General features: G+C 47.7%; 1 protein-coding gene across 2 annotated transcripts; it reads right to left on the reverse strand.

Annotated features, from left to right (window-relative positions):
- Positions 1–20: 20 nt before the first annotated feature.
- On the reverse strand, positions 21–9,147 carry ppp2r2ab (protein phosphatase 2, regulatory subunit B, alpha b). 2 transcript variants are annotated; one of them, XM_067258227.1, is made up of 10 exons: positions 8,918–9,147; positions 7,188–7,265; positions 5,222–5,319; positions 4,411–4,576; positions 4,198–4,310; positions 3,813–3,990; positions 3,334–3,498; positions 2,471–2,640; positions 2,219–2,310; positions 21–1,782 (listed from the first exon to the last, which is right to left on the reverse strand). In XM_067258227.1, exons 1-10 carry the CDS (start codon positions 9,108–9,110, stop codon positions 1,503–1,505), a joined length of 1,533 nt encoding a protein of 510 aa, XP_067114328.1. In that variant the 5' UTR covers positions 9,111–9,147; the 3' UTR covers positions 21–1,502. The 2 variants fall into 2 exon arrangements, with proteins under 2 accessions (XP_067114328.1, XP_067114330.1); XM_067258229.1 differs by lacking the exon at positions 8,918–9,147 and adding an exon at positions 7,386–7,519.
- Between the last annotated feature and the right edge of the window lie 7,562 nt (positions 9,148–16,709).

A 16,709-nucleotide genomic window follows, 5' to 3' on the forward strand; every position in this document is an offset into this window, starting at 1 on the left:
TCATTGACTCACCACACGAGTAAAAAAAGTATTTACTTTATTCTTGTCCCCATCATTCAAGATTACAACAACAGTAGACCTATCGTATTTGTCATCGTCAAACATTATTGGAGGCATTATGATTAGTAAACCGTCAATTTCTCTCGGGGGCGTAGACATCAACCAGAGAACTAGACTAGAATCATTACATTAGAGTAATGACAGGAATGGGTTTCAGCTCACATTTAAACAAAACTACGAGAACCCAGCCACTTTGGCGCCTGTAAAATACGCAGTCTTTCCCAGCCACAAGCACACCCTGTAGCATTTCAGTTGACAACACAATATGGAGTCCAGTGCATGAGACCTCGTGGCACTTTGGATGAGCGACTGCGGCCGTCAGCGCGCTCCTGACGGAAGCGCTGCCCGTCTCAGGACGAGGTGACGGCACTTCGGAAAGCTCCAAACACCTTACGGTCTACGTCAGCTCAAAAATAATTACAACCAACAATTCTGTGGTGACATTTGTTACATTTATAAATATGACAATCAAATCATCATCTCTTGACACCTGGATATTAGTTTAACAGAAAAAAATAAGGAGGTAAATAATTCAAAGGTGAGACAGGGCACTTTGGTCTCCCCCAAGACCCAGGCAGGGTTCTCCCAGGGACCCAGGCAGGACTGCTTGCCTACCCAGAGTATGAAGCTCAGCTGTGGGCAGTAGTCTTCACTGGGGCGGGTCCGGGTCGGCTGTCTGGGTCAGGCCTGTGTGTGTGTGTGTGTGCGCGTAGGGGGGGACCAGAGAGCACAGGTCTCTGTTCATGTGTCAGGGCTCTTAGGTGCAGCAGTCCACCAGTAGCAGCTACAGCTTGGTGAGAGAGGGGCCCCTGGGTGACTGTATTTGAGAAAGTATGTGTGTGTGTGTGGTGCTTTCAGCAGGAGTGTGGAGGGCAGGGGTGCAGAGCTGGAAGAGACACGTGGCGTTAGAGGGTCATGAGGAGGAAGTGAACACTGGTTCTCGACAGACAGAAAGGAAACAGCTTGGCTGTCCAGTAATCTAAACAATAAACATAACCATGGCAAGAGACAAACGGAACTCTGGGTGGTTTTTTCTTCTCTTCTACGTGGCCAATCACCGGCCCCGAACAAGAAGAAGAAGGAAAAGGTGTGGTTGTGTTCTGACAAGAGAAATAAATGGAACTTGTTTAACTACCCGTGCAGTCGCAGAGTTGGGCTGGGCAGACACAGATTGGCACAACATCATCACCATAACAATAACATGGGGCGAGAGTCACTGTGCCACAGAGGGGAACGGCGAGCAAGAATGAGGTTGCAGTCGTCGTCTCCCTCCCCCACCCCAACGCGTAGGGGGGGGGGGGAACATGGCAAGGTCCATCCGTCCGACGACATTCTCCGTCCTGGACTAACGTTAAGAGGCTTGGGGGTGTGGGTGGTGGTGAATGTCTGGCTTGGGGGGGGGGGGGGGGGGGGGTACGGGACACACACACCTTCACCCACCACTAGTTCACTTTGTCCTGGAATATGTAGAGGTTGTTGGTGGTGGCCACGGCGATGATGTTGTCCTGGGGGTGCCAGGCGGTGTGGAGGATCTTCTTGTTGAAGTCCAGGCTGTCCACGCTGATCTCGTCCTTCTTGCGCTTGCCGCCGGCGCACACCTTGCGCGGCTTGAGCACCTGCCGGGGCTTGCTGCTCTCCCGGGACGCCTCCAGGGTCACGTCCCTCCGCTGGGCGCGGTCGAACATCCGGAAGAAGTTGTTGTAGGAGCCGGTCATCACCACGCTGGAAGGAGCGAGGGAGGAGAGGGGTGGGGAGAAAGGAAGGAGAGAGGGTGGGGAGGAAGGAGAAAGAGAGGGAGGGAGGAGAGAGAGGGAGGGAGGAAGGAGAGAGGGAGGGAGGAAGGAGAGGGAGAGGGGAGAGGAAGGAGAGAGAGAGAGGGGAGAGGAAGGAGAGAGAGAGAGGGGAGAGGAAGGAGAGAGAGGGGAGAGGAAGGAGAGAGAGAGAGAGGGGAGAAGTAGGGAGGAAGGAGAGAGAGGGAGGAAGGAGAGAGAGAACATGAGATACCGAATCTTTGACACCACAAGGTCAGGCTCGGACCGGTTGCAAAGCAAGGAACGCATCATCAACTGCAGAATGTAAACAAAACTAAAGGACGATGCATTTCTGTAGCGCGTCCCTTTCTTGGCCCAGTCCTCAGTCAACCCAGTCGCAGTCTCACCTGTCGTTCCCGTTCCAGCAACACTCAAACTTGTCAAAGATGCAGTCGTTCTCATACAGCGAGCACAGCTTGCTCCTGAGGTACTCGTGAACCTGGCGGAGGAGAGGACACAAGTCAGGTCTGGGGTCTTACAGCACCACCTGGTGGACACCGTTAGACACTGCACTCCGGAAAACGGCATAAAAAGGTGTGGTCTTGAGGTACGGTTCGATACCAAGGTATCTCTCCACATCCGGGCCGAGCTGATCTCACCTGGTAGGTTTCCACCGGCCTGCTCTCCATGTTCAGGTCCCAGATCTTCACAGACAGGTAGTCCCTGGTCATCATGAAGCGACCGTTGTGGCTGAACTTGACGTCGGAGATGGAGGAGATGATCTCTGAGAAGAAGGACCTATTGCTGGGGTCTTCTGGCTCCTCGAACACTAAAACGCCAGACCATAAACACAGCGGTTAGAGACTCGTATCAGATGGATGGCTCCCTTACTAACAGCAACCCTCTACTGCAGGGAGGTCCAATCCTGGTCGTCAGGGGCCTCTGTCCTGAAGGTTTTACATTTACATTTAGTCATTTAGCAGACGCTCTTATCCAGAGCGACTTACAGTAAGTACAGGGACATTCCCCCCGAGACAAGTAGGGTGAAGTGCCTTGCCCAAGGACACAACGTCAGTTGGCATGACCGGGAATCGAACTGGCAACCTTCGGATTACTAGCCCGATTCCCTCACCGCTCAGCCAACTGACTTGAGACGTTTCCCTGCTCCAGCACACCTGATTTTAATGAATGCTTGGTCACCCGGCTTCCACAGAGCTTGACAACAACCCATTCATTTGAATGAGGTGTGCTGGAGCAGGGAAACATCCCAAACATGCAGGACAGCGGCCCTCGAGGGCCAGGATCGGACAGCCTTGCTCTACAGTGTACTTAATGTGAATTAGGCCGTTAAGATCCAGAGGTTCCAGGTGTGAAAGCCTCTAGTGACATTTCCTTCCTGATTAGGCGATGGGGTCTTCATATAAGAGTATGAAGACCCCATTTATATTAGTGTTAGTGACGGGGATCCAGTTAAAGGACAAACAGTGGAGGCCAGGTGAGAGAGCGGGCTGGAGGCGCTCACGTTTGGAGTGCTTGTCGCAGAGGGCGGACGCCCTCATGTCGCACAGGCGGATGGTGCCTTTGCTGCTGCTGTACACGAAGGTGTTGCACTGGTGGGGGTGGAACTCTGCAGCCGTGATCACCTCCGTCAGCTCCTCCATGTTGGCCGGCTTGATGTCCACGATGTCTGGGGGGGGGAGGGGGGTCAAGGGAAGGAACCGCCATCGTGGAACCGGACACTACAAAACTGAAACGCGGCTGTTTGAGCCGCATCCCGGCGACGCTTCTGCGTCCACGCAGGACCAGACATCGACAGGAAGCACACGACACAAACAGGACAGAAACGAGGCTTCTCTGATTCATGTCGATGTCAGAGTCCCACTTCCCGTCCGGACCCCCGGTCCGGGCGAGGGGAAACCTCGACCGCACCGTCAGGAAGCCGACAAACGAGACAGGAACGCAGGGCAGAATGGGCGCCGGCGGCGGGCGGTTAGAGGATACTGAAGCTGCGGTCGGTGATCTCCTGGTGCCAGAGGTTGATGCGCAGGTCGTCGGCAGACAGGTACGTCTCGTGGTCGCTGTTGACGGAGATGGAGTTGATGTGGTAGGTGTGGGCGTTGGCGAAGACTCTCCTCGGGCTGGCCTCCACCATCAGGTCCATGGGTCTGAACACGGGCACCTGCAGGGGGACGGGACACAGTCAGGGACACAGTCAGCAGCCAGCCTGGAGGACGAGGTCAAACTACACCTTCCACGGTGGAAACATTACAATCCAGATGTTACGGATGTGTGCGAATGAAGAGGTTTCTCTACAGCGAGGAGAGCAGACGCGCGGAGGCTTGACAGGGTGTCTGGTTCTCCGTAGGGTCCGTGCGACAGTACTGACCCGCAGGGACGTCACGGTGTTGGGGTCCCTGTAGCGCCCATCTTCCTCCTTCAGGTTGTAGCCTTCCGGTCTCTTGTCTCGCTCACTAATCTTCCACAACTTTATAGTTTTGTCTGTCAAATAAATAAAATTTTGTAAAAAACTATTTGAGGTATGGAACCCTGAGATACTGTAAACAGTGAAAGGGTGGATGTTTGAGGACTTGTGACAGACCGTTGGTGGACAGCAGGAACTGGGCGGCATTCTTTTGCGGGAGCCACCTGATCTTGTTGATCTTCTCCTCGATCTCTAAGCTCTTCAGGTAGTCGAACTCGGGCTCGTGGCTCTGGAACGTGCTGTAAACATTGTACTCACTACGACACTGCGGCTGACTCTTGTTCTGGTTGGAGGGGGGAGAGAGGGTGGTGGAGGGGGAGAGAGGGTGGTGGGGAGAGAGAGGGCGGTGGAGGGGAGAGAGGGCGGTGGAGGGGGAGAGAGGGCGGTGGAGGGGGAGAGAGGGCGGTGGAGGGGAGAGAGGGCGGTGGAGGGGGAGAGAGGGCGGTGGAGGGGGAGAGAGGGCGGTGGAGGGGGAGAGAGGGCGGTGGAGGGGTGAGAGAGGGCGGTGGAGGGGTGAGAGAGGGTGGAGGAGGGGAGAGAGAGGGCGGTGGAGGGGGAGAGAGGGCGGTGGAGGGGGAGAGAGGGCGGTGGAGGGGGAGAGAGGGCGGTGGAGGGGGAGAGAGAGTGGTGGAGGGGGAGAGAGGGCGGTGGAGGGGGAGAGAGGGTGGTGGAGGGGAGAGAGAAGAGAAGATAAGTATCCTGGACATAATAATTGTTGTCATACGGTGATATTTATGATGGCTGCTGTAAATGGTCTTCAGATTATTGTTGTGCTGTTGTTTTGTTACTTTGATGCATTTGAATGTGTCTGCATGTCCTGTGCTGTACAACAAATGACCTCTCGGAGTTCTCAAGGTCTCCGATCCTGATCCTCTCCCACACGCAAGATCAAACATTAGCATTCAAACCCGTAAACATCGATCGGTACCTCTATTTCCTGCTGAAAGATGACAACCCGGCCTCCTTTATCTCCTGTGGCTAGCAACTCCCCAGAGTGGTTGAACTCCACAGTAGATATGATGTCGGCTGTCAGGGAGAATCAAAGCGGCCATTAATGCACTGTCACGCTCAAGTGTTAACAGATGAGACATTTAAGGTGGGGACATTCCTAAAGTTCGCCTGGCACCAGCCCTGGGGTGGTGGCTGGCGTCAGACTGGGTGTGCTGACTGTGTAGGTGAGCCTTGGATAGGGCTGAATCCAGAGCACAGACAATGCACGGTAACCTAGATTCCACAAACTAGCACACGTTCCCCCGACAGCACGACAGATGCTGTTAGAGAGGGAGAGAGAGGGGGAGGGAGAGAGGGAGAGAGAGAGGGAGAGAGAGGGGGAGAGAGAGGGGGAGAGAGAGGGGGAGAGAGAGGGGGAGAGAGAGGGGGAGAGAGAGGGGGAGAGAGAGGGGGAGAGAGAGGGGGAGAGAGAGGGGGAGAGAGAGGGGGAGAGAGAGGGGGAGAGAGAGAGGGGGAGAGAGAGGGGGAGAGAGAGGGGGAGAGAGAGGGGGAGAGAGAGAGGGGGAGAGAGAGGGGGGGAGAGAGAGGGGGGGAGAGAGAGAGGGGGAGAGAGAGAGGGGGAGAGAGAGAGGGGGAGAGAGAGAGAGGGGGAGAGAGAGGGGGAGAGAGAGGGGGAGAGAGAGAGGGGGAGAGAGAGGGGGGGAGAGAGAGAGGGGGAGAGAGAGAGGGGGAGAGAGAGAGGGGGAGAGAGAGGGGGAGAGAGAGGGGGAGAGAGAGGGGGGGAGAGAGAGGGGGAGAGAGACACACACACTTAACCCTTTGTTGACCATTGAAGCAGAAACACAATACTCCGAAAGGTCCCAGCAGGAGGCTTTTGTGTGGTCGACCTCCCGGGGGCCTGTGTGTGTGTGTGTGTGTGTGTGTGTGTGTGTGTGGTAGAGCCACTTCATTTGGTCAATATCCCCTCAACGCACCACTGGATGACCAAGAGCCTGCATATGCTGCAGCAGAGTTCCTGAATGTACCCTAACATACCCTCCAGACCACACAGCAGTCACACCACATGTACACACACACACACACACACACACAGCGTACACACACACACACACTAACCCTACATCCACTCTCACCTTTCCTGCTCCGCTCGAAGAATGTGTTATAGGCCTGATTGTCACACAGCTTGGCTTACGGTACAGGATGTCACCATTCCGCAGATTCCGAACGCGTGTCCTTCCTCATTGTTAAACCACGCCAACCACACGCGTGTGCAAACACAAGACGTTGTTTGCAGTCACATGAGCTTGCGGCAAGGAAAGGCTGTAAATATTCTGTAACAATGTAGATGGCTGACTGAGGAGCTGACCTATGACAGGGGCCTGTCCTTTCAGTAGGCCTACACTGTAACTTCCTGATGAGTGATATGGAACCAGGATGAAGACTGAAGTGCTCCACACCTTTCTGGCAGGGGGCCCCCTGACGACAAGCTTGGACTCCCTTGTGGCCCCCCTAAACGTAGAGTGTAAATAACCTTTTTTGCCTGTTAATGCCTGAATAAAACTATACGACAACGATCACATATAAATGTACCTGGCCCCTCTAACACTTCAACTGGCCCCAGAACGCCCCCCACCTCGTTCCCTCCCCCCCCACCTCGTTCCCTCCCCCCGCCCCTGGCAACACAGACGTGTTCCAGCATGGGTTTCTCAGCAAGGGCACGTGACAGAAGGAAAGGACCAACTGACAGCAGCGAGCCAGCCATACGCTTTCAGGAATGCAACTTGCAGAGGCTTCTCTCCACACGCACGAGCCCCCCAGAGGCCCGGCGGATGTGTGTATATGCACTGTGGCGCTTGTTTAGGAGATGAAGACTGCGTTGTGTGCCTATATGGAGGTCTGGAGAGAGAGAGAGAACGAGAGTGAGAGAGAGATGGAGTTCCTACCTTCAGCAACGTCATCGTCGATGGCCCCCTTCACCTGGGAGAAGCACCACTGCCCATCGTTGCTCCCACCTCCGACTCCTGCAACAGAAACCAAGACGAGGACTTAAAGTCAGGCAAAGACACGTCCGACCAATAACCGCACCTAGAAACCGTTGGAAGACAACACCTCAATGATTTGACTTTGCATTGTTACGCTACCTAGAATCAACGTCCGACACAAATTGTAGTAATCCATCCCAGCTTGTTTAAGATCCACGCTACGCAACAGATCGGTTCACCAACATGTATGAATTAGTATTTGCCAACAACAGGCAAAGGAAACACTAGTTTGTGGAGAGACCTGAGTTTTCAGCAGAGGCTAATGCTGATTGCACAACAAGGCTGTTCTATAGTCACACCTACCAATGTACAGTTCTAATATTACACAATCAAACCGGTTAGATGTGGTGATCAAAATCTATTAAAAAAACTAATAGGGTCTGGTTCGTAAAGATGACTGGAGGACCAAATGTGTGATGTTTTAGGTCGTCACGCTCTGGGTGTAACTAGCTTTCTAGGTAATATTCATGTGACTGCATTCTGTCTGCCCTTCTAAAATGACTCATGTCGCGATTCAGATGCACTGATAGGCTAACAGACCTGAGGATGCAGGTTAGTTTCAAGGGAAAGATTGTGCTTGCCGGCGGGCCATCTTAGACCATTTGCGTATCCTGCGTGTGACGCATTATGGATAACCATTACATTCAAGCACAACCTATGCATGAGGCCTGGGGAAAGATGCTACAGGTGGAAAATAAGGTGCAGCCCTGTAAAACAGGCCAGCCTGTACCATCAGACCGTGGCACCAGCAAGTGCAACGGCCATCTTTTTCATCACCCAACTCCCGCTCGCATCACCTAGCTTTCACGCTTCTGAAGTTCTGGTCCTTGAACATCACTCGTCTATTCAGAATAGAGCATTCGCTGTTCGGTGGCTAGCCTCGGCGTCTGACACAGCATTTTTGCTAGCTAGAGCTACATGACCGAGCACCACCACCTTAAGCTAACATCGCTTGCTAGCTTGTTTGTTAGCTGGCTAACTTGCAGTTTATCCCTGGCGTGGCTAGCTAACACGATAGCTGGCATAAATAGCCAGGTAGAACACAAGCATGTTGGCCAACTAGCTAGCTCTACAGCTAACCGGCAACTGGTGAACACGTTTGATGCTCCTACAGCCGAAATGCTAACGACACATCAAATTCCCTGCCTGGCTGAAACAAGTTGAACTTGAAGCACATACCAAAGCACACAGCAGGCCGGGTATTCTCGGCTAGTCTGGTAGTCTAACATTAAAGATAAATAGCTTGCCAAGTAAGTAGCGGAAATGGTTGAGTACTGTGCAGTTTTGCTTAGACAAAGTCAGTAGAACAGAGGATCAAGTCGTGCGTTTAACCACGATTCTTAAAGCTAAACATTTAAAAAGTGAACGTTTAGCTTTCTAGCATTACTCGTTAGCTGCTAATAGTAGAGCTAGTAGTTCTAGAGCTAGTAGTGAGTCAATTTGACGTAAAGTTATCTCGTAAGACTGGGGAATTATAACTGGAAAGCCTACTGTGTAAGATGATTTCACCCATACCCATCTATCTCTAGATATACAGATACACAATATTTATGAAACTTTTGTATAGCATAGCTAGCATAGCTTGTTAGCACTAGCCGAGTTTCTCCTAAGGCGTGAGTTTTCCGAATTACCTGCCATGACGAGAAAGGGGATTCTCAATAACAATATCAGTTCCCAATCCCACACTCTTTGGTCTGAGATGGTCTTGTACCGGTGGTCTTTCTCGAATGATGATGGAGAAGGGTTATCTTCCGATGGACTATGAGGCCGAATCGTTGCGGGCCACTGCTGTTTTGCACTCACTCCCTTATTTCCCTGGTTCATTCACCCTCCCTCGTGAAGTCCACCCACTCTCCTTTCAAACCAGGCAGGCACAGCTATCCAGCTACCGCACTTATTTAGTTCAAAATGGCGCTACCCTTATACCACAATGACATCATCAGGACCAGCCTCTAAAAGGGTGCATCTCAATAGCTCACAGCGCCCATCGCCTTCTTCATCCATAAATTATTACTATTTCTGCCTTCAATATTTTTTTTAATTACAACATGATACATGAAGGACATATGATATGCAGGCGAAAATAATTGAATGTATTGATTTACCTCACTTTTACTTATTTTGTTTGTGGTGGCAACATGTATAGATCCGTCAAGTCAAGAGCACTTCCATTCCACAGCAGTTTGATTTATTGCATGAAAGATGCTTGTGTTCAGGCAGTCAGGTAGGTCCTAGTAGCCTATATTTTGTGGAGTGTGCTGGCCTCTAGTGGTGTAGACTAGATCCTTTTACTCCTACGTGAAACATGGAACATTTACAACATGATGGCATACAGAAAAAAATCTAATATTTTTCCAAGCACTTTTTTTATTACTCCATTGATATTTCAGAGAGAAAACAGAGAGTCAAGATTTTTTTGTTTTGTTAACATTATGTGCACTTGACATCAGTATTAATTTATATCAGTATATTTGTACCAAGGTCGTAGCCATGGAGTCAACATTGGGGGGGGGGGGGGGGGGGGGAATCTGCTGGGGACTCTGAGCGGTCCCCCCCTGAAAACTTTTTACTTTTAGTTATGAATATGATTACATTTTTTATGATAATTTGCCTGTAGTAACGTAGCACATGTATATTTTATTTATATTTGTATATGAATTTATTGGGGGGGGGGGGGGGGGGGGGGAGGCGTTCCTAAAGACATCGTAGCTAAAGTGTCTCTTGAAAATTCGTAACTCTTGAAAGTGCATAGATTAGCCTACTAGCATGTTTGGGAAACGCACGTAAGAAATATCGATGGTTTCGTTTTATGCTCGATCGTTGCTACGATCCATCGTTATCGGGAAACGCAGCCCTGATCTGTACCAACCAGGCAGACAAGTGTGTTACTATTTCTTTCCTCCTACTATCCCAAAATGTATTGTGGTAAGTCTAGGTGGGCGGAATGTAGAAAGTCTGTCTTCATTTCGCAGGCACTGGGAGATGACTAAACGAGAGGAACGAATGAAAATAATTCACCGAGCCGATATGTGGGTGTGGGCGCAGACAATGTCTCCTCTACATGTGTAACAGCAGGGGCTGCTTTAGTGATATTGATGACATAAGACAGCGCACAGCACCACGCCGTTTATATTCAACAGAAATTCCGATCAAATTTCTCACAGGTGAATCGCCAGATGTAGGCCTACACGTCTTTTTAAATGTGTCTAACCAATCAAATGCAAGCAATATTCACCGGATTTTGCTTTTAATTGGACAATTTCAGAAACACGCGCGATTCAGTAGGCTATGATGACATAAATTATTCTGACAGGTAGTCACTAAATATGTCTTGTTTAGGACAGCAGATGGCGATGTTGTTGTTCTTGAGCGGATGCAAACGTCAGAAAAACAAATGTCTGTAGATGGCAGTGTTCCTCCATGGTGTGTGTGCGTCCTAATGCACACCCCAGAGACAGAAGGAGGGAGGGAGCGAGTTGACGGGAGAAGAAAGCAATGTTATCATGACAAGGGGTGGCAGTCTTGCCACACTACACCAGAGAGAGAGAGAGACAGAGAGAGATACATAGAGAGACAGAGAGAGAGAGAGAGACAGAAAGAGAGAGAGAGAGACAGAGAGAGAGAAAGAGAAAGACAGAAAGAGAGAGAGAGAAAGAGAGAGAGAGAGAGAGAGAAAGAGAGAGAGAGAGAGAGAGAGAGAGAGAAAGAGAGAGAGAGAGAATGACGGGAAGCAAATAAAACGTGGTGGCAGTTGGAAGAAGTGAGGGGGGAGTTGGGGGGAGTTGGGTTCGGAGGTGTGTCAGATTGGCGATGTGGGACAAGTGTGGGAACAACATAGATGTAGGGTGTGGGAAGAGCAAGAAGCAGAAGAGAGGAAAGGGGAAAAAACCAAGAAGAGCAAACTGGGTGGAACAGAGGAGGAGAGATGCTTCATGGGCGTCTCCCTGGCACCCTGATGATCTCTTGGACAGCTTCCCTGTCGACGAACTTGAGGGGAATGCCTTTTAATTACACAGTGAGGATCGGTGGACCGGGAGCTCATCTAGCCAATGTTGTGACAATAGGATGATGTAAGAAAGGTTATTTAATGTAGGCTACTCCCACGCCTCGCTGTTGACTGGGATAACGTGTTCTTTTGTAAACATAATATCTGTGCCAACCAACATGACTGTATGAGTATAGAGACACCCAAACATAAATAGAAACTGCAACAGAGTAAAAAAAAAAAGAGGAGGCAGAAGCCTAAAAATGGAAACACAAATGCATTTTTTTTTCTTTTCAGCTGGGTAGCAACTTGTTCTTTCTTACTGTTGACGTGACTAAGATACATTGCTGCGCCCTAAGCACCAATTTCTGTCCAAGCATGAGGGTTATTGGCAGTACTCTTGCCAAGTTAAGTCACAATTAACCAAATGACCCCGACAGACCTCTTAATCGTGTCATTCCTCAGTCTGTTTATGTCTGTCGGCAATAAGCAAATTTGATCATAGTGCTCACTCTGCCAGATCGCCCGTTGCGAAATATGATAATGGCAAACTAATGAAGTGTACTGCATATCCTTATGGTCTCTGCAGCCACATAAAATACTTCTTTAGCATGCTGTATATTAATTTCCACTGTTTATTTGCTGTGGTACTGTTGGTTTGTATGAAGAACCCATACAGGGGGGAGGGAACCTTGAGGAACACAGTGTCCTGATGCCTGTCGTTATTTTCCAAACGATACGTTTCTGTGGCGTGTCAACTGGGGATAATAGTACATGTAAATAAGGCGAACACCACTAAACCCAGTAATAGAGAGAGTGGTTTCTGTGCGTGTGTATGTGGAGTCTTAAAGCTGGCCATTAATTTTCATTAAGTGCTGTCAGTAAGGACCATTAACCAGACTGGAGCATAATCACCTCCCCAGAGTGGTGACCCGTTTATGGCACTGGACGGGGTTAACGAAAACAGCCCACCTTAGGTGTAGAAACACAAGACTCCCAGCAGAAGCCACCATCAGCATTCTACAGCTGACATGTCACCACAACAACACTACGCACGGAATTCCTAATAAACCGACGAATACATTAACCAAGTTCACTTTTTCAATCAGTGACTTAAACACTTTTTTATAACACATTCTGTCTTGTTCTCAAATGAACGTTTTGGAAATTATTAACAGCAACCTAGAACATAATCTTACGTAAACAGTGAACACTGTCAATATGGAGTGATTACAATATTATTACTGGGGGGCAACAGAAAATGCAGTGGGATTTGCAGCTTGTTTGGTATTGTGCAGTATGCAATTGATGTGTCACCTTTCAAAGAGTAGGAGCTGTTTTAGTATTAAATGATTAATTGTGTCTTTCTGCAGAATCAAACCCATGTCTCGGTGTCAGTTCGAAGGGCACTCCTTCTATGTTCTTTCATATGTCAATGTCAACATGTCACAAACAATGTCTTGGAGAGCAGCTGGCCATAGAGCAGAGCCAATTGGTCGAAGGCAGGTGAAGAGTGATGTATGATGGTGTCAGAGATCCCTCACGCCTCTCTCTCTCTCTCTCTCTCTCTCTCTCTCTCTCTCTCTCTCTCTCTATCTCTCTCTCTCTGTCGAGACAGTTTGGCCTTAAGACAATCACCACCTTGGACCTTCATGATTCAACTCTCTGAAAGCGACGTTGTCTGTTCTTTAAACCGCCCTGCTCTGAGTTTGGCAGCCAGGATCAGGCCTCTTTCAGAAGGCAAGCTAGAGAACGACACCCTGGCGTCCTCTGACATTCATTTAAAGGAGCTGGGTGATTAAAAGAAAATGGCCGATGTCGTGGAGCTGGCTGACCAGCGCTGTATTCTATACTGTCATCAATCTTCTGAGGTATCGATCAGGCATTCTTAGACGCAGCCCACTAATAGGGTTTGGGATCATTTGTGTTGATAATGAGGGATTGTGTATGGAGGAGAGAAGCCCAGAGCAAAACTTCTCACTTAATATAATTGTGTGTGTTTAAAGTCTGCGGATCCGTGGTTTTGTTGTTGTTTAATGTGTACTTTTTGCGGGAAAGATGAAGCAATTCGTAAACGGCATAATTGTTTTTATGCCGCTAATTTGTAGAACAGTCACAACAAGCATGAACCAGACTGATTATCCAGTGTTCATCTGAGGTATTCTGCCTACATCTAATATAAGGATGCCTTGATTGTTTGTTTACTTTATGTGTGAGCTTGTGTTTCATGGTAAAATAGGCTGAATATCCCCAATCTAAGATCAAAATGTTTTTTAACATTGTAGTTTGCAACAGACGAAGAAGAACAATTGAGAATAACCTTTCTAATACTAATTAATTCATAACGGTCTTGTATTAGGTATCACATTATACATTATATTAAATGATGAAGATATATTTAGTAATTATCAGCATTCAGTGTTAAGAGCAATGATTTGTTATTAGGAGTTTATCATTGATAAATGTTTCTACAGACCAGTTAATGTTTCCTAGCCACGTCACTTTTAAACTCACAAACAACACAAGGCCTCTAATCTGAGCCATTTGAATCAAAGAATGATTGTGTCACCAAAAAGCCACCAATTGTGGCTGCGATGGAACATGTTCTCTGATTGGAAAACATCCAAGTGTTTTCTTCCCATGTGAAATCAGTCGCTCTGGATAAGAGCGTCTGCTAAATGTAAACATGACATGAAATCACTTACAGTTTTTCTCGATTGGTTACACACATTTTCTGAATGCATACCTCATACTCTCAGAACTCTACACACAAATCAAAAAAACACACACACAATGGGCAAAACCCCTCACTTCTCCTGCTAAATTAAACTTAACATTCAAAACAATGTTATTTAATCTCAAAATGGTATTTTGTTTTCAAATGACAAACACAAACCATCATATGAATAGACATTTATAAGAACCATTTGAACACTGATGTGCTCAATGTAAAACACTATGATGAATGGAAAACACTTCTTCTTCATTCATCATAGTGGGTTAGGCCTTTTTTAGTTCAGTGTTACATTTACTACAGACAGTACATACATAAGTGTGTTGTAAAATATTTGAGAATATTGTTTTCATACTCAGAACACAGAAATACACGGTAACAAATATATTTTACATATATGTACACAGTGTACATCCCAACCAACACAAAGTTGAACATACAGTGGTTTACATACAAAATAACAGAATAATTTACTGTATAGTGTATACAGTTACATTATTATTATTTTTATTTGTATTTGCCGTAATGTTATGCCGTTATTTTCTAGGACCATGTTCATGATTTCAGTTTCCTGTTCAGGAGACAGAAGACGTTCCCGACCACCTTGTGTTGGTAATCTTTCAGTTCTGCCAAACATATAGTAAAATACTGTAAATACTGTGTAGGAATACAAAGTAGGAATACATTTTCCAAATACTTGAAACATACTTTATTTTTACAGTCCTACAGAACAGTCCACAGGCAATACTTTACTACTGTACTCATTGAGTACTGTATTGATATGCTGTAGGCCTACTGCAATTTTGTAATGAGAGTAGATTTCTTACCTATTCTCATTTCGGAAAGTCCCGATGATGGATGCTACAGTGTACCTGCTCAAATTTGGCTGTACTCTTTGCCCAGCCTCCCTCATTGTTAGACCATGGTTGACTACATGGTCAACCAAAGCGGCTCGGATCTCATCAGAGATTATGGTCCTTGGCCTTCCTCATCCTCGTCCTCCCTGTCCTCCTCCTCTTACTCTCACTCCTCTGCCTCTGTTTCCAATGTTGGCATCCATTGCTCAAAAACAGAAAAGGTCACCTGTTGCCCTTTTATTCTAAAGCTCTGATTGCTAATTGTAAAACTGTGTGACAGGTGTTTGTCCATGCGATGAGTCAGTGTGCGTATTTGAATGGCAGTGTGTTCTTTGTGAAAACAAAAGATTTTCTTCATGAAAATTGTGCCAAATGCAGAGAATTGTGTGTAGTGTTTTGAAAAAAGTGTGTGTTAGAACTGCAATTTGAGTGTAAAGCAGGAATTGTGTTTTGTAGTTTAGCACAATTGGTTCATGGGGTTGGTGCATGAGTTACATGTTGTGGTCATTGTGTCTCAAGTACCAGTATTTGTGTGTAAACAATTGAGAAAAACTGTAATTGCCAATGTCTTAAACCTTTGACAAATCTATCATGGCCTGAAAAACTGTCAAAGACATTTCAAAGGAAAATCAATGAACCTGAGTTAACTAGCATAAAACCTACTGGATGTGCATTCCTAGTGCATTTTACATTTAGTCCTTTAGCAGACGCTCTTATCCAGAGCGACTTACAGTAAGTACAGGGACATTCCCCCCGAGACAAGTAGGGTGAAGTGCCTTGCCCAAGGACACAACGTCATCTGGCACGGCCGGTAATCGAACTGGCAACCTTCAGATTACGAGCCCGATTCCCTCACCGCTCAGCCACCTGACTCCCTTCCTAGTGGGAGGAAGAGAGATTTTTACAAAGTAGCCTAGCTGAAAAACGAACTGTAGTCATACACATCCTCACAAAAGTTCTCAGAATTTAAGGTCACAGTAAGAAAAAAAAACCAGAAAGAGAAGAGAGGAGTAGGAGAAGAAAAGGTCAGGTTCTTGATATAAAAGAAGGTGGCATTTCAATATCTGGGAGTGAGGCGATAGCTGGCTTATCACTGAGAAGGAGACCACCCCAACCACCAGGTCAAACACTCATCTGGACACACACACGGGCGCACCCTACACACCGATACTGAACGGTGATGTGTTAAGCATGGGTACCCACAGGGGGATAAGAACTGACACACTGAGCAACCTGCGAATGTTGTGGCGCAATCTTTTTTTCCACATCTCCTGATAAACGTCTCCATTTCCAAGTCTCCCTCACCTCGTTAGCTCATCGTGGGGAGCATCGCACGGAGAAGCAGAGCTACTGTACACAGGCGCTCTGAGGGAGAGAAAGGACAAATTAAAAAGACAAGAAACTATCTTTCGCATTCTGACTCGTGTGATCACGCTATTTCTGCCGCCGCTGCATCGCGAGTTGATCTCCACTGCTGCACGCATTGATCACGGTTTTGACAGATGATTCATTCCTGTACATCACTGACAGTCTGAACCACTTTGCATATCATTCACGAGATAAAAGGTGTCATTCACGAAGCAAGAACAGTCGAAGAACTACAAGCACCATCCTTCTCTTTGTGTTAGCAACCGTCATTTCAACATGAAGTGAAGCCTCATTGTGCGATGGCTCATTGCATCCTATCAAATATGACATGCTGTTAGACATGATATTAAAGTGCATCATGGTCTCTTTTATTCCTCAGACACGTGAAGCTGAATGATTTTGATTGATTCAACCATTTCTGTGCTGACAGAGGACAGCTATTTAGTATTTCCAAAACCACAATACAATCTACTTTCATC

Source organism: Osmerus mordax, chromosome 20, assembly GCF_038355195.1.
Source record: "Osmerus mordax isolate fOsmMor3 chromosome 20, fOsmMor3.pri, whole genome shotgun sequence".
In the NCBI taxonomy this organism is placed as follows: domain Eukaryota; kingdom Metazoa; phylum Chordata; class Actinopteri; order Osmeriformes; family Osmeridae; genus Osmerus; species Osmerus mordax.